The sequence below is a fragment of the Polypterus senegalus genome, chromosome 6, assembly GCF_016835505.1.
Source record: "Polypterus senegalus isolate Bchr_013 chromosome 6, ASM1683550v1, whole genome shotgun sequence".
Lineage (NCBI taxonomy): Eukaryota > Metazoa > Chordata > Cladistia > Polypteriformes > Polypteridae > Polypterus > Polypterus senegalus.
In genome coordinates this window covers 46,679,216-46,701,478 of record NC_053159.1, presented here as the reverse complement: position 1 = coordinate 46,701,478, position 22,263 = coordinate 46,679,216, and the positions used below count along the sequence as shown (strand labels likewise).

The window sequence follows — 22,263 nt, the reverse complement described above, 5'->3', positions numbered from 1 at the left end:
CGTGATCCCAGATGGGCACACGCCCACTTCCGGTCCTCCAAGGCGTCCCGGCCGGGTCGTCGCCCCTGGGCATTCGCGACAATTGTTAAAAAAAAATTAGGTCTTAAATGTTTTTGTGCTTTTCATTGCCACCAAGCCTTGACTCCAAAAACATGGAATGGACACAAAAATATGGAATTACCATGAAAATAATTCAAAACAAACATATAGTCACCATTGACAGAATGAGTATTTCCTAAATGCTAATCCTAAATTTTTGTTTTTCAAGTATGGTTCAGACCAAGGCTGGGCAAGTCATTCCTGGAGGGCTGCAGTAGCTGCAGGTGTTTGTTTCAACTCAGTTGCTTAATTAGAAAACAATCATTGCCAATAATTTAACTTAATGGCTTGTTAGTGCTTTAACTCTGCTCTGTCAGGTCATTCTCATATCCTGGATTTTTTTCCTTTCTAAGGATATCATCCAAATGATTTGAAGTCTAAAACAGATGAGTAATTCTCAGTCCTTCACTTTTTTCACTTTTCTTTCCTTCCAAGTATTTAATTAAACCAAATAATGCACAATAAATACACACAGGTGTAAATGGATGCAAGCTAAATGGATAAATGCTAGTTTATTTTGTCATTTGCATCTTATTGCTAATAAGGAGCAGTTAAAAACCAAGAATACAGCTGCTTAAGACTAAAATAAGCAATAAGGGTTCAAAATCTTAACGAGTGAGACAACTGAAATGAAGTAGAAGTGTTAAATGAGCAGTATGTGCTTTATATTAAGCAATTGGGTTGGAACAAAAACCTGCAGCCACTGCGGCCCCCCCTGGAACAACTTTGCCCATCCCTGATTTAGACAAGAATCAATGGAAGTTCAGCAGACTATAATGCAAACAAAAATGCTGAAGGCAAGATCTCTGTCCTAAAACATGTGAATCTAACGTTACTAGCAAACGACTGGACTGTCTCCTTTAATACCTGAAACGCAATACCCTCCAAACATCAGCTGTGCTTACAGTCTTATTTTCACCAAAAGCCATAAACATGAATATAGAAGTCAAAGAAGTCAGAGAAATGTATTACCTACAAAAAAATATGTAATTAATGCTAAAAGTATAAACGAAGTTAAATATTGTGTAAATTAAGAAACAAGTGACCTTTGCGGTACATTGTCATAATGTTTCTCCAGCTAAGTTTCATCTAGAATGTCTACTCTAATAATTTGTATTTCTGTGAATGACATCCTTGCATTAGTTAACATCATTTGACCTTTAATATTTGCATTGAACAGAAAGCATTTTTGTAATACAGTTTTACAGTCACAGTTATAAAGCATAATCTTTTTTCAGTTGTATGAAATCATCATATGAGTAATGTTCTTCCTTTCCCCCCACCAGGTGACCTTTCAAGCATTTATCACTCAAATATTGATAACAGTCCCTCTGATGAAGATGGGGGATATTCAGTGAATGTGGAGAGTGCTATAGCTGATACCAGTGCCAATTCAGATACCAAGAGCCCTGCAAAATGCTTATCTGGTCAAGTGTTATTCCAGAATAGCAGAGGACAGTATTTGTCTTTCTATCGCTGCATACTACTCAATTGGAAGGTACTGTATCTGATATAAATCTGACACTGGCATTTGGAGCAAAAAGCTTTGTTTTGTGATTAATTATACATTTCTTACAGAATGTTAATCTGTTATGAAAGCATATGTGCCTATAGTAATGAAACATGTTGCTTTGATCACTAGCAACTTCTTAATTTGTTTCTTTTCATGACATATCAGTCATTATATATTCCAGAGTTCAGTCTTTTTTTGTTTATTCAACAGTACTATTCAAAATTGCACAGCAGTATTAATTATTTAATTCAGCTTATTCTTATTATACTACTACATCTACTATTCAGCTTCTGTTTTCAAACCAAGTGTACCATACAGTAACTATAAGGATTAAATGAAAAATTAAACTGTAATAAACACAAAATATAATTCTGAAAATAAGGGAGAAATGGCATTATATATATCAAAAAATATATATACATACAAGAGCCTGGGTTTTAGATCAGATTTCAGCCATTCTAGATCACCCGCATTCTCAGATTAATCATTTCAAAGGAAAATGAAAAAATTTCTCTTGGATGCCTAGGTCCCTCATTTGTGACAATGTAAAATTTTAAATCAAATATATAAAGTTACCTTCTGGATTTTTTAACAGTGATTTTTTTTTTGCTAAATTTAGCCCAACTATAAGATCCTAGCAATATTGGATGTTTGTGCTTAAACCTGTATGCATATATTTTCAGAAATTGTATAAAACATTTCTAGACTGGAAATTTTTTCAAGAAGTTGTGATTTTTAACTCTTTGAGGGCTGAATTTTTTTTTGTAAAAACAGCAGTTTTCTGAAAAGCAAACATCGCAGTGTTTTCATATATAAATCAACATAAAATATCAGTTGCTGGGTGCTGTGGCCACCAGTTCACAGTCTCTTGTGGCTCGAGATGCTCACGGGTGGTATATCGGCTGGCAGGAATGCCTGGCAGGCTGGCTGCCAGGCTGTCTTTGCGTGACAAGGGGCGGGGGCGGCAGCAGCATTCGCGGTCACAGGCAGCGCAATCTGGTTTGTACCTGTTGTCATTATGAGTGGCGGTCTTCATCTACACAAACATGTTCGGCGCCATGATTAGCTGGAGATCGATCGTCTGATACCGGTACCTCACTTTTCATTTTCGATATCGATCTCCAGATCACTTGCATCAGAATCAGAGTCTAACCAGTCAAGAGTCCAATTCAGCAACAATATACTGTACAAAAACGTCGTCCATGGAGTATTTTGCTTTGTGCATTCGCTTTGTTGATGCCATTTTGTCGTTGTTTGCCCTTCACTACTCCCACAAGCGCAGGAAATCTCGGTGAAGCTAACTTTCCTTCTAGCAAAGAGAGTCGTAGTAAAACGTAATGGTGAGTATTGTCACAGTTTGCAGCTGCTTACTACTGTCAACCCCTCCTGCTGACAAAAGTCGACATCCGCCCTGAAAGAGTTAAAGAAGATGACATTAATGGAAGGGGTAGTTATTTATATTGTGACAGAGAGAGAACCTCCACAAATAGCACAACCAAAAGAAAAAATCAAATAATTTTCCAAATTTTCTTGACTGTAATCCTTTATTGCTTTTCATTTTGTTCTTGAAAGGTTGATTTTACCTTTACGCAAAGAAGCACACAGTCAAAAGATATATAACACAATCATACTCCCTATTGCAGTGGTTCTTAAACTTTTTTTTCTCGCAACCCAATTTTACCTTTTGCATGTCTTGGCGACTTGCAATTGTCGAAGAGCTTCATCCAGGGAATCCATCCCCCTCGTGGAACTGCTGCAATTCCCCGAACCAACAACAAACACTGCAGATTTTTGCCCTTGTGGATTAGTCCCCTTTGGATAAACGTTGCTCATCTTAGTTGGGTGTCAGGGTGAGTGGTTTTCATGGGTTGTGACCCAAAGTTTTAAAAACACTGCCCAATTGGATGGTAATTCTACAAAAATTTTTCTTGCTAAAAACATGTACAAAGCATTATTACTGAAAAGACAAAAGTTTCTACAAAAAAACGTTTTCTTGTGAGAAAGTTAGATATTTCACAACCAATTACCCTAACAATTTTTATCCCAAGAATCGATCTCCCCATAGTTTTATTTCTAAAATAATTTTAGGTACCTGTAGTTGCAAGAAGAACCCAGAACTAATAAAATTCTTGATGGTCCCTTGCTTGATTAAAACTGAAAATTCTTTTGACTTAATGGTTACTATGCAACCATTTTTTGTTATTTATCCAAAAACTTGGACATTGGTGCCATGATGACATTACTCATTGAAAAGCCGACAGCTCCATGACAGCAACAGGTTTCTTTATTAACAAAACTAAACTGTGGCGCTTTGAAAATACTCAAAATATTGCCAGGGTATACCATAAACAATGCACAAATTGGTGATGCCGTGGTAAACATGAAAGTAAAAATAAAAAATAAATAACTTTTAAAGACCACATTAAATGTACAAAAAGACAACCAGAGCAGAACAGTAAAATATCAAGTTTCACAACTCAATGAACCATCTTGAACAATGTTTAACAAGCAAGTGTTATATAATGGTCCCAACCAGAAAATTAGGTAAGAAATTCAATATGAATTTATTAGGTTTTCTGCCTTTGCCCCTTCTGATATCTCAGGTATTCATTTACCAATGTTTCTGTATGTCTCCGACTTTGGACTCTATTTAAATTTATTCCAAAGAGATTCACAATTGTTTTCTAAGACAGCATTCCAGACTATTCTTTTTATTCTCCAACTCTAATTCAGAGTTTTTAATTAACGTGTCATTTTCTTACATGGTCCATAACCTCTTTTATTTCCTTCATTTCCACCACCAGCTTGATCATCTAATCCTTCAGTCCTGGAGCATTTATTTGCATGCACTGTTCAAAGGGGTGGATTTTATCCAATTGGAGTTGAGGAAACATAATAATTTAGTTGCTGTTAATGTAGAGTGAGATGAATGGGAGGTGTGTTCAGTACAGGTAGGTCTAGCATCTCCCCTAGAGCCAGGTCTAGAATGTGCTGACTTTAGCAGATATCTAGGAGTTTGATGCTTAGAATACATCTTGTGTCCTGTGCGGCACAAAAATCTGTAAGGATTATTAAAACACAGTGTATTACATGAATTTAACTCAATTGAAGAAAAACTAAAACAGTTTCTGAAAGATCAAATCCACATTTTTCATTTTAATTAACTTCAGTGTGTTTCACCCATTGTATGACATCTACAGGTATTTAAGGACTATAGAGACTAGACCACTGTTCCTTAAACTTATTTTCAATAAATAAATGTGTCCCATTCTACTGCTTATTTTTTACTTCTCTAACTTGGATTTTTTTAGATTATTTATGCTGCAGTGTCTTATGAATATTCACAATGACATGACCAGCAAGCACCTAGAATAACAGAAAACCGAAACAGAAAAGGGTATTTGAGATTTTCTGTGTGTGATAGACTGGTATCCTAGCTGGGATGAATTATGGAGGCAGGGTCAGGAGTCCATTGTGGAAGTACAGCATAGATGTTTAGGCATTCCGGCCAAGATGGTTGCAGTTCATTTTCTGAATTGGGAGACCAGTATACAGTAAATTAAAGTCTGAGGGAGACTACCTTCCAGGGCCACATGTTTCCTCCAGTGTGTTAGGTGCCTACATCCCTCTGGCATAGCTACCATTTGGACAGAGCCGCATAGGAGGTATAGCTCTGGAGGGCACATGTTTTGGGGTCTTTTGATGCCATTGGAGAGAGATGCTAGAAGGAGGCTCCCCTGTTAGTTGGAGGTTCTGCCAGATCTGGAAGCACGTCCTGTCTATGGTATTGATGTGATGGAAGTGCTCCCAAGTTCAGTTTAAAAAGCAGTCCTTTGCTTCAGTCAGACGAATCAGACTTGGGAGTTGAAGAGGACAAAGGTCACCTGGGGATGAGGAAAAGAAAAATGGAAGGAAGAGTATTGTGCTTGCTGGTTTATGTGAGAGGGTATAATTTTATACAACAAAACATATACTGCAAAAATAACATTTTAAATATAGATCTATCATAAACAACATCTACTCTGATAAAGTATATACAGCATGCAAAAAAACACTCGAAAAGGCAAATTCTCTTGAGTTTGGACAACCTGTTTATGTTGAATGAAGAATAAACATACCAGTTTAAAACAAATGGAAAAACTGAAGAAAGCCACATTATGTGATTTATGCCACAGCTTTTTAATCCTCCTGACAGAAAATGCAATTGAGATGACATGAGTCATGTGTTCCATAGCTTATCTTGAAGAAACTTAATGGTATGTGATTTACTCAGCCCTTGGTCATTCGTTTTATCATAATTTTGTTTTCACAGTAATCTTCTCGTCTTTTATAATTGCTGAAAACCTAAAGCACACACTGCATTCTCTCTAAATTGTGGTCACACTCAAAAACTTGAACTTCAATGGCTCAGAACAAACACTTCCAAGCAGGTCACTTGAGCTGGTTGAAAAAATGTGATTTTTGAAGGTTTTTCAATTTTGGAGTTGTATATAAGGAATTGTGGAGCCGTATTACCATAAATGAGTTATTAAGATGCTAGCAAAATAACAATGTAAAAATCTTTATATATACTAAAACATTTACCAACCACAATTATATTAAATTTTTACTTAAATATGCATTCACACGCATTTAACCTAATTGTATTTAAAATATATTAACGGTATGCTGTAAGGATACAAATCAGGGTGTTTAGGTGTTTATTTTGTTAATCTGTGTTTTTACAGTATGCAACACATTTTATTAAAAACAAAATACACAGTTAATCCTACAATTTGTTTCAACCTTCTGTCTTTAGAAATTTGTGATGAATCCCTCCTTGATAAAAGAATATAGAAAGCAACAGAAACTTTCTTGGTATTACAACAACAAAATGCACAATGTGATTTTTGGAGGTTTTTAATGTATTAAAGTATTGCATAATCTGATTAATGCTTCAATGGAATTATTTTTAAATATTGAAACAGATGCTGGATAAGAAATAGTGATTGCTATGCAATCTTGTCAATTTTAGTATTTCACTATAATTCAATTTGGAAAACTGCTTAGGATAAAATGCAGTACAGTATATCACAAATTAAAAACATGTTTTTCGTTTTTTTTAATCGTTTGGTAAATTAAGCTCTGCCTGAAAGATATGGCTTTTTTCTTGTTTTTTATTATTTTTTAATCAAACACAAAATAAGAGGTAATGTTTTCTAAAAATAATTAAACATGAGAGGAAAAAACCCAACCTATCCTATCTGGGACTATTCTAGCCTGAGCCAGGGAATTTTGGTATAAGCCAAAAAGTCTAAAAAAGGAAGAGGATAAAAGGAACAATATCAATCACAAAGTGAAAGTGAGCATCTGTTAACAGAAGAGTCAGGGGTCTGCTGCAAACCAACATTAAAACAACTGAGCAGCAGTAGCACATGTTTCAGTTGAATTGCTGAAGGCACCATTTATCTGTGTGTATCTATAAACGGAGTACTGCCAGTTGTCCTTAGTAACAAACTTGAGTGATTACTGTGTACTGTTAGGGCATGACTCATGTTGATGTCCCAGTTCAGTCTTGACCTCGGAAAAGTGAAATACTATTTTTATTCCTTCAAAAAAAATCTTTCATTTATCAATATAAATATATTTCACTATTAGCAGCAGGAAATTGTTAAGGTGGCTACTGCAAAAACTGCAAATGGTGATGAATTTAAAAGCTTTCAAGTGCAGGATTTTTATTGTAGCTTTGTACTCTATTTTATAGCTAGAAAAGATACTACTTGCAAGTTAAAGTGAAGAAAAAAACTGTAACCAAAATATTTGCTACAGAAATTATCTCTTGCAACATCTTTAATAAATCATACCATATACCAGGTTTTATACAGATAGTTGTACAGTAATCCCTCCTCGATCACAGGGGTTGCGTTCCAGAACCCACCGTGATAGGTGAAAATTTATTTTAAGCCCTTATAAACTCTCCCACACTGTTTATAAATATTCTCCGCACACTTATACAGTAAACTCTCGTTTATCGCTGTTAATCCATTCCAGACTCTACCGCGATAAATGAATTTCCACGAAGTAGGATTCTTTATTTATAAATCTAATATTTTCGCAGTTAGAGCATAGAAAACCTGTTTACCTTCTAAATACATTTTTTAACATTACTAGAGCCCTCTAGACATGAAAGAACACCCTTTAGTCAAAAGTTTAAACTGTGCCCCATGACAACACAGAGATGACGGTTCTTTCTCACAATTAAAAGAATGCAAACATATCTTCCTCTTCAAAAGAGTGCATGTCAGAGAGAGAGAGAGAGGGCTGCAAGAAAAAGGGAGCAATGTGAAGTTAGTCTTTCAGCATTTTTTAGAGGAGTTTCCGTATCCTCTAGGCAAACAGCCTCTGTGCAAACAGCCCCTCTGCTCACACCCCCTCCATCAATATCAGAGAATGTCAGAGAGAGTGAAAGAGATAGAGAAAAGCAAACAATCAAAAATCAATACGTGCTGCTAGAGCTTTTAAGTGTGCAAAGCACCACATGGGAAGCATATCGTATATCATTGAGGAGTTTTATTTAATACGTAATAAGTGCTCTGATTGGGTAGCTTCTCAGCCATCCGCCAATAGCGTCCCTTGTATGAAATCAACTGGGCAAACAAACTGAGGAAGCATGGACCATAAATTAAAAGACCCATTGTCCGCAGAAATCTGCGAACCAGCGAAAAATCCGTGATATATATTTAGATATGCTTACATTTAAAATCCGCAATGGAGTCACTGTACCACAAAACAAACTCACTGCATTATACATCTACATATATAAAAGTTTTTGTGTAAATTTATTGGAATAGCTTTTCTTGAAATAAATTGCTAAATTGTTTCGCCATGCATTGGGAACTCTGAAATAAATTTATAATTACCTACCCATGAGGAATTTAATTTATACAGATAATCAATATTTTTCTCTTTTAGGACAATAGTGCTTCAGATGTGTCTGCTTATCTCCGCATGCTTACCAAGAACACTGTTTGGGTGATTCTGATGACAGGAGGTGGTCACTTTGCTGGAGCTGTATTCCAAGGGTAAAAAAATGCAGAGTTTCCTGGTTTCATCTGAGTTTTAAGCTTTAAATAAAGTTTATAAGTGGTGGTGTGGCACATTTCCATTAATTACAAAGAAAAGGTTGCAACAAGTCATCCATCTTCTAGTATGGTAGAGTCTCTCCCCTTTGTAAAAATGTTCCATTGTGTCATCTTTCATGTTTTGTCTTTGCAGTGAATTCCACATTTTAACTAGCAAATGTCTGAAAAGCTTAGGTAACTGTTTATAATCTCCTTTTCAAGGAGTTCTGCATAGTGGCCTGGAAAAATAACCTACAGGTGCATCAGTGCTGGAAATAGTGTTGCCCTGGGAGAAAATATGCACTGCTTCCCCAGGGCACAGTAGAGCAGGTAAACCAACAGGAGGGCCAGACCCACTGCTTAGAGTAAAGGAAACGTTTAACAAGAGCCAGCTTAACACCTGGTCAGTAAGCTGAGGTTTAAATCCCATGTCCAACCTAAAACCAACTTTGTTTTATGCACTTGAAGAAAACCATCTTAAACTGTCTTTAGTTCAGTAAATTAGAACAAATTTGACTGTATTGTTTTGTGATCACATATAGAACTGTAGAACTGGCACAATGGTTTCCTCCTGTCATGCATTTCCAAGTGACAACGCGTCATGATTGCACATCTTGGCAGTGGTGGATTGTTACAGGAAATAGAAATAAAAAAAAAATTGGTTTACATCTGTTCCCCATCCAGTGTATAGTGTAAATATGCATTTTTTTATTTAAGAAGTGTTTACACAAACCTTATCCTATATAGAGAGACTTGGTATAATCCATTACATTACAAGTGCATCTTAATAAAATATCATCGAAAAGTTAATTTATTTCAGTAATTCAATTCAAAAAGTAAAACTCATATATGATATAGATTCATTGGTTGTATGTAATATTTAAATTTTCTGAGGTACTGAATTTTGGGTATTCATTACCTGTAGGCCATAATCAGCAAAATGAAAAGAAATAAACACTTGAAATATATTAGTCTGTGTGTAATGAATCTGTATAATATATGAGTTTCACTTTTTGAATTGAATTACTGAGAATAAATTAACGTTTTTAAGATGTTCTAATTTATTCAGATGTACCTGTATGTGGCTCCTTGTTTATAAATCAACACAATTTCAGGGCATTATATGATGATAAATGGATCTCTCCCAGTAAGATACTTATTTTGTGAATGCAAACAAGAATATCCACAGCGTATTATAAATTACGTTTTTGAAATTTGTGTAAACTATGGGCAAAGACAGATAAAGTTAAGTAGTCATTAGTTGTTTAGCTGATTGATGTGCTGCAAGGAAAACACAATTTAGAGTTTTTATAGGATATGTTTAAAAATACACAAGCAGACGTGTAAAACTTAGCCCTTTGGACAGCTGGCATATAAGGCATGGGTAATTGGCAGATTCAGGACTAAAGACAATATGAATGGGGTGATGGAATTTTGGTCTTTACAAAAAATACATTTATGAATGTACAGGTATGCTTTTGTTAAACTGCGTGTTTTTGAAGTTTTGGGGAGTATTGGTTACTATTTTATGTTGCATGTTTACATGGTCTCAGCTTTAAATGGGAGGTACAAAAAAAAAGAAAAGGAAACTTGTGGGGCTGAGAGCAGGAACTTGCAAAAGCATATTCCCAATTTCAGTCATCATTTTGTAACAAAAGAAGGCCTACATATACTTAGACACTGAGCTTTCAATAATATAAACTAGCAAGCAAGGGACAACATCTCTTTTAGTTCTCTACAGTTCCTTCTGTCTGTTTATGTAAAGTATATTAATACAGACATTAAAAAAAATTGCAAACAGAGTGGGGAATACTTGTTAATTTTCATAATTGAAGCTTCTGCCACTCTGCTTTAGGAATCTGTTTATTTTCTGACTTAGCTATTTTCTTTGTGTAGTTTGCAGTTTACCTTCATGTCTGTGTAGGTTTTCTGTTAGTACTCCTCTTTTATTTCACATCACAAAGATGTACATGATAGGTTAATTGCAAACTTTAAAGAAATCTGAATTGTGTGATTATTGGTTTGTGTATCATTTTTTTACCATCTTGGTTTAAATATTACTAGTCACTTACCATAATTTAAAACTTTCATTTTTCCTTTTTTTCAGGAAACAAATTCTCCATCACAAGACTTTTCATCGCTATACAGTGAGAGCAAAGTGTGGCAAAGCACAAGTTGTACGGGATTCTCAGAAACATGGTATAATACCCAAATCAGCTGGTGCTACTTTACGGCGGTATAATGAAACAGCACTTGCAAAGGTAATTCAAAAAGAAAGTTTTTCTTTTATTTATTTTTTTATTCTAGTACTGTATTGAGTGATTAAAATATATTAATCTTATCAATTTAATAAAAAAGGCAAAGGCCTAGTTAATTATGCCTAATGATAAGCCCCATTTGAGGTACCAAATTATCAGATGTATGCACTATTATGTAATTATTCTGACATGAATAAATTAGCATTATTTATAATTAATAGCATGTCCTATCAAGGTGCATCTGCATAGGAGTGAAAGCTTTCCCTTTTCATATTATTACAAATTTTTCTACAGGTACAATATTTAAATAACTGCTTTAGTATTCTCACAGGTAGTTATATTTATACCTGCTTTTTCTTGAGTCTATATATATATATATATATATATATATATATATATATATATATATATATATATATATATATATATATATATATATTTGTCTTAAGCTCTCAAAAAATAACAAACTTTTATGAAAATTTCTTTACAGCCATCAAATATTTTACAAAATAAAATCTCTGTCCTTGATAGCTAATAGCACAATTATAAATATAAGCAAGAAAGCCCAATAAATAGACAATAACTTTAACTGTTTTGTTCTTCAACTTCTGTTATTGCTTTCACTAGGATATTTTACAAATCTTTTTATTTTGACTTGATTATCTATTGTGTATGTTTCTGTTTAAGTCGTTATAAACTTAGCCATAGTTCCATCCATTTTTTTCTACCTGCTTTCTCGATTACAGTGTTCAGGCAAGTTCTGCTGTACCCTAGTTCATGAATATGATAGATATATTTTTGCCCATCTTGCCATACACCTTTTAGACTTTGTAAAGTTTACTTGCCAGACTGCCATCTGACCACATGTTTACAGATTGTTTTTTTTATAGTGTAACCTGCCCTCTTTGCCTTATTTATTTAACTTATATTTACAGCACCCTACTATATACAGACCTGATTAAGTTCAGGTGATGCATCTAAGTGCACATAGGTAGCTGTTCTCATTAATCAATATAATCTTGTTTATCCAGGGACATTCAGAAAATGCTGGATAGCTACCACAAATAGAGTGGTGACAGCTGGATAGATAGCTTCAAATGAAAAACTATAGAAACAAGGGCTAGTAACTCATCATGTATCTTCTGATGGGAACAACCCAAAACAGCCTTGGAGAGTCTCAAAAGCCCCCTGATAATTGTAATATGTTTTAGCTTGCTGCTAAAGCTAGCCCAGAACACCCACTCACATTTTAAAACAGGCAGTGGGGGACAAATAAATGTACCATTAGAGAAAGGGATTAGTTTATAAGGCAGCACATTAACATTACCAAACAAGAGTCTTTGCTAAAGTAGGAACAATGATGTTTCTAGTCTGTCTTGTAGTTTCCTTGCCCTTGACCTGCTTCAGAGAAAGGCTGGACTTAAAAGACTTCTCAAGACTGCAATGACATTTTAACTAATGCAGACACAATAAATAGAAGCAAGAAAGCATTGGTATTGCCCATTTTTATCATTGTATTCAAATATTATTTACAACATTTACCCAGTAGGTGACACAACTGTGTATGTTCTTTTCTTCTCGACCTTTTACACAGTGTCTAGAATATTCTGGCAATGTCTAACCCTGCAGCTGTAATATTGTTTTTGCTTTTAAATTTTCTCAGAATATATTAAAAAAGGACTCATTCAGCAGTTCATGTAGTGTCTCATATTCTTAGTACATTCTAAAACATGTGTGTGTGTGTAAACACAACATAAATCAATGTATAAAATATTAAAATATGGAAAAAATGTATATTTGCATAACAGATTAAAAAATATGTCACAGTGATATACTAATTTCTGATTATATTTGCTCCACACTACAACCCTGAAGATTCACCAGACTAAGATGACACTTCGGCAGGTAGGTGGTACAGGACACAGGAGGCAGTCATTGTGTAATCAAGGAATAGATAAGGCTGGAATTATTTCACAATGCCCCGAATATCTGTGCACCACAAGTCACAAACCGGAGCAGAACATCAGGAACTTTTGTGGGTGAAATGACCTTCAGCCAACAAGGAAGAATAATGACTTTTAATTTGGATGTTGATGGGAAAAAAATGGGAAGCTGAAGCAATAAAACGATGACCACAGTCATTGTGAGTTTCACAATGGAAAGGTTTGACACAAAGGAGAAAAAACAGGGCTTTAATCCCCTTTGTAATCAAGTGTAATTAAAGTAGAAATTGAGATCATTGAAGTAGCAGTGCAAAGCAGCTGCCAAGGAAGAGAAGGGTGCTATGATAGACATTTTAAATCTTTTGAGAAAGAAGCTCTTCGTCTTTAGGGAACAAAGTGGCATTCAAGATGAGGAAGAGAAACAGTGTGTCTTTTTTTACAATCAATTTTAGCCTTGCCAAAACAGCACAACAACTTGTTATGGGCAAAGGAGGAGATCAATTGATGCCTCCATAATACCTACATAGGTATTGTTAGGAAACAAGATCTGAGAGATTTATGAATGAGATCAGAGGTTACCTGTGATTCTAACATTGGTCACCTGTGCAGGAAGAAGGTACAGGTAGTTTTGGTTTTTGTTATTTTTTTTTTCTTTTCTAAAACCAGCTAAGTGATCTTAGTCTGGAAATTGGATTTAGTGCCCTATAAAGTTTGTAAGAGCGATCTGGAAGAGGGACAGAGTAGCCCAATCATGTAGGTTTGATGAAGGGGTATGAATTCCTAAGGAGTAAAGGCCCAGCTCATCCTGGAGGAGGTATTTTAGGTTGCCCATGCAAGGGTAGATTCAATATAAGATGTACACTGATCCAAAGATATCTTTGGCGAGGACAGAAGTGAGAAATGGGTGGAAGTAGAAGGCTGAGACAGTGGTTGAACAGACTGAAGTGTAGCTACATGAAAGAGTTATGGTTGGCATTGGAATGGGTAGGACTTGGTAGAATTAGTAAAAAATGCAAAAAGGCCAGAGGAAGGAAACAGCAAGAACTGGTTTAATAAGGAGGTAAGAAGAGAGGTGGATCAAGAAGTGCATTTTATAAGGGAAGTGAAGATGAGGTAGCAAGACCCAATGACATGGTGGGATATGCTATGGACACCAACACTCTTTGATCCTAGCTGTGGCAGGCTGAGCCTAATTACTTCAAGATCCTGATATAATTAGCCCATGATATCCTTCCCAATCCATGCTGCCTCTCCCTTGAAACATTTCCAACTGTGTCCTCATGCTGTTGATGAACTCATTTTAAAATAACTATATCTATAGTCTATATCCACTATACTAATTCCCTTCATAATTTTAAACACTTCAATCAAGTCTCCTCTTAATCTTATTTTGCTTAAATTGAAAAGGCTCATCTATTTTAATCTGTCCTCATAACTCATCACCTGTAGCTCTGGAATTAGCCTAGTTGCTCTTCTCTGGATGTTTTCTAGCACTCCTATGTCCTTTTTGTGCAACAATGTACACAGTACTCCAGATGAGGCCTCACTACTAGTGCATTACAAAGTTTGAGCATAACTTCTTTATTTTTGTACTCTACAAATCATGCTATATAATCTAAAATTCTGTTAGCCTTCTTAATGGCTTCTGAATACTGTTTGGAAGTTGATAGTGTAGAATCCGGTACAACTCCTAAATGCTTCTCATAAGGTGTAAATTTTCAGACCTCCCATTGTGTATTTAAACCTAACATTTTTACTTCTTACATTTACTGAAATTAAATTTTATCTGGCACAAATCTGTCCAAGCCTGTATGCTGTCCAATTCCCACTGAAATTATTCAACAGATTCCAGATTATTTTGCCAATCCACCTATCTTGGTATCATCTGCAAAATTATATGCAACACCCTCTTAACATTAGCCATTTCTGACAAGGTTCCTTGCACCATCACCCTGTGCTTCCTGTGTTGGAGCTAATTCTATATGCATCTAAAAACATTCCCATAAACTCCCACTTCTTTTAGTTGATGCCCAACCTCTCATGTGGCTCCTTATCAAATGTTTCCTGAAAGTCCAGATAAATAATATCATAAGATCCGCTTTGATCATGTCCATTTGTTGCTTCCTCATAGAATTCCAGCATGTTAGTAAAACATGACCTCCCTCTTCTGAACCCATGATGACTGTTCAGAAAAACTCCTGTACTTGCCATGTGCTGGTAAATCTTCTCCTTAATAATTCCTTTCATTAATTTTACTGTGATGCACATTAACTTACTGGCCTATACTGTAGTTGTTTGAATCTGCCCGGTCACCCTTATTATATACACTGTGTGCACAATTATTAGGCAAGTTGTATTTCTGAGGATTAATTTTAATATGGAACAAACACAGTGCTATCAGTCAATCCAAAATGTTAATAAACCTGAAACCTGAATGTTTCACAACGGAAATGTGAGTGTGAACATCATCAGGGGAATACATATGTGCGCACAATTATTAGGCAACTATTAGTGTGCAGATTTATTATGCAACTAAAGGAAAAATGAAAATTTTCCCATCTCACTTGTTTATTTTCATCTGTTATAGTGAGAATAATAAACAACACCTCAAAATTTACAAATAAACATGACCAATATAGCCACCCTTCTTTCCAATAACAGTCATAAGCCTTTCCATTCATGGAGTCTGTCAGTTTCTTGATCTGTTGACGATCAGCTTTTTGTGGAGCAGTGACTACAGCCTCCCAGACACTCTTCAGAGAGGTGTATTGTTTTTCTCCCCCGTAAATCTAGCGTTTAAGAAGTGCCCACAAGTTCTCGATAGGGTTTAGGTCAGATGAGGAAGGGGCCATGTCATTATTCCTTCATCTTTAAGGCCTTTACTGGCTGGCCACGCAGTGGAGAACTTCGATGCAAGTGATGGAGCATCGGCCTGCATAAAAATCATGGTCTTTTTCCTGTATCACTGTTTGAAGAAAGTATCTTCGAAAAACTGGCAGTAGGTTTGGGAGTTGATTTTGAGTTCATCTTCAATGCAAAAAGGTCCAACTAGCTCATCTTTAAAAATACCAGCTCATACCAGTACCCCACCTCCACATTGGAGTGGAGCTCTGTGCTCATTACTGGTCCATCAAGAGTCACTCTCATCTCATCGGTCCATAAAACCTTTGAAAAAAATCTGTCTTCAGATATTTCTTGGCCCAGTTTTGACGTTTCAACTTATGTTTCTTGTTCAGTGGTGGTTGGGTTTCAGCCCTCCTTACCTTGGCCATGTCTTTGAGCACTGAACACCTTGTACTTCTGGGCACTCCAGGTAGGTTGCAGCTGTGGAATATGAAAGTACTGGAGGATAATGGGTTCCTGGTAGCTTCACGTTTGATTCTTCTCAAATCTTTTGCAGCTAATTTGCATATTTTGTTCTCAACACGTTTCTTGCGACCCTGTTGACTATTTGCAACAAAATGTTTGATTGTTCTGTGATCACACACCAATATCTTAGCAATTCCAAAAGTGCTGCATCCCTCTGAAAGACTTTTTACAATTTTTGACTTTTCAGAGTCAGTTAAATCTCTTTTTTGGCCCATTTTGCCTGAGGAAAACTAGCTGCCTAATAATTCTGCACACCTTGATATAGGGTGTTGATCTCCTTAGGCCACACCCTCCCTCATTACACAAATACACATCACCTGACGTGCTTAAATCCAATAAGCATTCAAGTTAATACAGCTTGGAGTTGCAATATACGCATTAAAAATGGTGATATGGTCAAAATACTCACTTGCCTAATAATTGTTCACACAGTGTAATGTGATAATATTTTCCATTTTCTAGTCATTCGGAATTTCCCCAGTATGTAGTGATTTCCTAAAAATATGTGTCAAGGATTTATATATGTACTCACTAAACTTCTTAAGAACTTGAGGGCAAATACTACCTGAACTTGGAGATTAGTTTGATCTCAGCCTATTTTATCTGAGCAGTACTTTTCAACTTCCAAATCAATCAATGCCTCCTTATCACTCAGAAGTTATCTGCTTCCTTACTTGTGAAGACTTCAGAAAAATGTTTATTTTGAGCATCCACTATTTCACTGTCTGTATTTTTTAGTTCCCCTTTACTATTTCTCATGCACTTTACATTTTCCTTTACTGTTCATTTACTACTTAAATACTGAAAGAATCTCTTAGGGTGATCTTTCACCTTATCAATTATATTCTCCTCCAACTGTCCTTTAGCCTCACTAATATCCTTATTAATGGTTGCTTTCATGATCTCATACACTCTACAATTCATTTAGGAGTTATTAGTCCTAATATGTCATAATATTAGCAAATTGGGACTAAAATGCAACTTAATAAAATGAGCTACTTCCCAATCCATCTTGGCGTTGATCTCATCAGACCTGCCTCTACGGCATTCTCTGAATTTACTGTCTTACTCTTCTTTATTTATTTATTTGGTTTGTACAATGTTATATACTGTATACCCTGCCGTTCTTTCTTATATACTGTAAGTGCCTTGAGGATGGAAAAGACGCTATATAAATAAAATGCATTATTATTATTATTATTATTATTAGTCTTATATGCCTTATACAGCTGTTGTTACCTTCACAGGTTCTTTCTTTTAACTCTTTATTAACATTGCAGTGTTTTTTTTAAATTTCCTATTAATTCCAAATGTAGGTATGTACTTGTCCTGCATTACCTGTGAAACTTCTTTAAACCTGTTCCACTGCTCCTCAACTTCCCCACTCTTAAAAGTGTGTCCCAGTCATTCCTACTTAGACGTTGCTGCATGTGCTCAAAATTTGCCATACCAAAGTTAAACTTAACAGTTTTAATCTTTGCATCTGCTCTCTTCCAAAACACAGTGAATTGTTTTATATTATATTCACTTGACCCCAGTGGTTCAATCGCCTCTACACCCTCAATTCTGTCCTGATTATTACAAAATTCTTAATCTAAACAGGCTTCTCCCCATGTTGGTGCCTTTACATACAATTCCATCTCACTTGCTTTCTAGCATGCTTCTAGCATTAAGGCAATCTTATTTTTGATGTTTTATTCATTTTACTTTTACTTTTAAACTTGAAGGAAGAATTTACATTACTATGTATTTTTATATTTGCACTACTGTTTGTTCTTCATTGTGCAATTCTAAACCTTGCCTGTTCTGAACTCCCTGCCCCTTCATAACCTAGTTTAAACAATTTTCAGCTAACCTGCTAATATGCCTCTCATACACATTGGTGCCCCTCTAGTTCATATGTAACCCATTGAGGCAGATCAGATCCCATCTTATCCAAAAGAAGTCCCAATACCCCATAAACCTATGCCCTTCTACTCTACACAAAGATTTTAGCCGTGTGTTAAGCCTTCTAATCTTCACTGGATTGGTGCGTGGCACAGGCAGAACTTCAGAGAAGACTACCATGTCATTTTCTGCTCTTCAGCCTCACACCTAACTCTTTAAATCTGAATTGCAAAACTGACAGACTACCCATATGTATGTCATTTGTTCCAACATGGACAATGATAACTGGATCCATCCCTGCTCTAGTCAAGAGCCTATCCACCCTTCCAGGGAGGTCTCCCTCCTGTTCACCTAGAAGGCAACAAATCATGCGTGGCTCTCTGTCTCTGGAGAAAACCTGTGCTTCAATCCCCCTGATAATAGAGTCCCCAACCATCACTACCTCTCTCTTTCTGGGAACTGTTTTTGAAGTGGCCATTGGGGCTCCTTATCCCTGCCTACCACTAATCTTAAGAGACACCATCCACTTCTGAAAGGACATGAAAACAGTTTGACACTTAGAATTCTGGGGTTGATGCCAACAGATAGTGTGCTCCCTTCACCTTGCACCTTGTGATTGTGACCCACCTGTCTCTACCTGTCTGGTCTGGAATCTCCTCTTGCACCATCTTAGGGGTGTACACTATCTCTCTAAAGGACACCTGGGCCAGGTCCTCCAATTCTCTACTACCAACGCAGGCCAGTCAACTCCTCCTTCACTTCAACGACCCTGATCTTGAGGTGCTGGATCACCTGGCATCTCCTGCAGATATAGCCGTTATAGAAGACTGGCTCCTCCAAGTTGTCATCTTAAACATCTAGCATCCAGGAGGACTTACATTGCATTGGCCTCATTATTAAAATATGAGTTAAGGTTACTAAAACTGCCTTAACTTTTTTATTTTATTAAAATTAAATGGTTTAGCTTAAATAGTAAAACTAAAAAATTGAAGCCAAAGAAATTAAAGAACTGCTACAGTTATTTTATAGTTTCTGGCCCCTTAAGCTCCTGTAATCTTCTCCCCTTCAACTGCCGGTTGTTTTGTCTTTGTGTTAGGAATTAACTTTTCTCTGTCTGTTTTCCTAACTCTACACTCCTCTTATTCTTTACTTAAAAGTTCTCAGCTTGCTCTGTTTGTACTCCTTCATATTAATGAACCCTTGCAGTGTCACCCCCTTAACTGCTCTACATTTCTGACCGCTGTGAATTCTTTGTCCTTCAAAAACTCGCTTAGATAATAATTTCTTACTGTCTCGTCTGCCGCTTGTACCTGATTGGCGTCTTAATGCTGGCCGCCTGCCTACGAGCCGCAAAGCCTTTCTCTTTACCACTTTGAAGTCAGCCACCGCCTTTCTTTTTTCCCCCATTAAGGAATCGCATACTTACAACTATCCATCACTACAGCACCAATTATTTACTTACAGAGATGTCGGTGTCAGCTACTGCTGCTTACTGCCCTGCCTTGCCAACCCTATTTTGAATACAAATAATAATAACATTATACGTAACAAGTAACCTTTCCAAACGCATCCCCAAACACCCAGCTACTATTGCTCCTTTTTTGGGAAAAAAAAGCATAAAAACCCTTCTAGAGGGAAAAAAGCTTTAAAAATTCCCAAACGGTTCCTAATTGGCAACTGAAACACAAGTTTTTAGGAATAAAATGTTTTTTTTAGTTAATTCTTTCTCCACAAGGTACAACAACTCTCAGCAACTTTCAGACACTTCTCTTATTTGCAAAGATGACATCAGCACGTCAGCACAGTGGAACCTCTGTTCACGACCATAATTCGTTCCAAAACTCTGGTTGTAAACCAATTCGGTCGTGAACCGAAGTAATTTCCCCCATAAGCTTGTATGTAAATACAATTAATCCGTTCCAGACTGTACGAACTGTATGTAAATATATTTTTTTAAAGACTTTTAAGCACAAATATAGTTAACTAGCAGAATACCCGCGCTTCGCAGCGGAGAAGTAGTGTGTTAAAGAAGTTATGAAAAAGAAAAGCAAACATTTTAAAAATAACGTAAGATGATTGTTAATGTAATTGTTTTGTCATTGATATGAGTGTTGTTGTCATATCTATCTATTTATATTATATATATATATATATATATATATATATATATATATATATATATATATATAGCAAAATACCTGCGATTGGCAGCGAGAAGTAAAAAGAAAAGGAAACATTTTAATAATAACGTAACATGATTGACAATGTAATTGTTTTGTCATTGTCATGAGTGTTGCTGGCATATATATATATATATATATATATATATATATATATACACACACACAGACACATATATAAACATATATATACATATAAATACATATATACATATACATATATACACATACTGTATATATACACACACACATATATACATACTGTATATACAACATATACATATCTACATATATACTGTATATACACATATATATACAAATCTACATATATATATCTACATATATATATATTGGGGTGGGACTCATTAAAAAATTAATCCAATTAATTAGAGGCTGTGTAAGAATTAATCTTGATTAATCGTATGTAATCGCACACGTAAATTTGCCCCAAATCGCAAATGTTTTTTTTTAATTTAAAACGGTTTTAGTGGGCTTACAGAATCAAATAATAGACATGGACATGAATATTGTAAACTGAAGCTGTTTTAATTTCTGAAAAAAAAGCTTTTAAACTGCATTTGAATTCAAAACAGAAACAAAAATATCATCCCTGGTTAAAATTGGGCAGACTTAAAAATAAAGTGGTAGTTTAAGTACTTTAAGTACATTTTCAGAATAGTATTGTCTTTAAATAATAATAACCAAAATTTCAACATAAAGTGCAGTTTTCTTCTTAAAAAATAAGTCAGAAACATAAAAGGTAATTTGACCAGCTTACTTTTAAACTCTGAGTAACATTAGCCAAAATTATTTTGTACATTAGGCTAAAACAGTGTGATCATTGAACATTTTGTAATTAGATGTATTTAGAATTACTAACGGTCACGGAAGTCCAATGATCCCCAGTAAGAGCCACAAAGTCCGCTTTCTGTAATGCATCTAATTTTGCTTGCTTTTCAGTGTGCACAAAACCATGCTTTTATCAAGGCTTCGCTCGGGTAGTCGAAATGATCAGTCGTAGGAATGCGCTTTATTCCGACTCTAACATTTTTGTAGCTGTGATGTGTGCATGCATTGACAAAAGTTCCCGTTTGCTTGGAATTGAAAGTGTGATTAAATGCGTTATTTTTTAACGCGTTATGGAGTACATGCATCGAAGCTTCTCAGCTGTGCTTGTGCTAATAAAGGGAAAATTTTAAAAATAACGTAACATGATTCTGTTAACCTAATATTTTTCATACGTCCCAAACCAAGGAGATCGAAGGTAAAATGAATCGGTAGCGCGTACATAGTCAGTACACCCTCTCGGGAATCGAACCTCGAATGTCGGCGTTAGAGGCTTAAGACTCTACAATTCGCCACAGCGTGTGGCTTGTCTATGCTAAAGTATGTATTGTAGATCGGGGTATATATATACATTTATATATATACCCGTGTACCGCAGTGGAGAAGTAGAAGTTATGAAAAAGAAAAGGGAACATTTTAAAAATAACGTAACATGATTGTCAATATACAGTAATTGTTTTGTGAGTGTTATTGAATGTTGCTGTCATCAAGGATTTGATTATCATTATTTCTTTCAATCAGGCTCGTATTTGTAGGATGTGTTCAAGTTACATTCCGTGTTTGTCAATCGTTGTAAAGATAAGAGGTTTCATTCATCGATTAGTTCCTTACTGCATCAATAAACAGCTCGTCTTCCTTTTTATCTGTGATGTGACAAACTGCATGCACGGGTTTTTTTACACTGTCTTCCTTTAGCAGGACATTCACTTTTTCCACCGTGTGCTTTGTTTCGCAGTAGCTGCACTTATGAATATGATTGTATGTATAAGGCGCTTCATATTTTTTGCTGCCTTCTCAATTGTGTAATTCGGTTTTGTTCAGCACTCTTTGGAACTGTTGCTTTTGTCT

General features: G+C 35.7%; 1 protein-coding gene across 1 annotated transcript in view; it reads left to right on the top strand.

Moving 5' to 3' along the window:
- ankzf1 (ankyrin repeat and zinc finger peptidyl tRNA hydrolase 1) overlaps window positions 1-22,263 on the top strand; it is a 70,822-nt gene that overhangs the window by 43,589 nt on the left and 4,970 nt on the right. Inside the window, exons 5-7 of the mRNA XM_039755960.1 lie at window positions 1,386-1,597; window positions 8,564-8,673; window positions 10,820-10,973. Coding sequence (XP_039611894.1) covers window positions 1,386-1,597; window positions 8,564-8,673; window positions 10,820-10,973 — 476 coding nt within the window. The remainder of the gene's footprint in view (window positions 1-1,385; window positions 1,598-8,563; window positions 8,674-10,819; window positions 10,974-22,263) is intronic.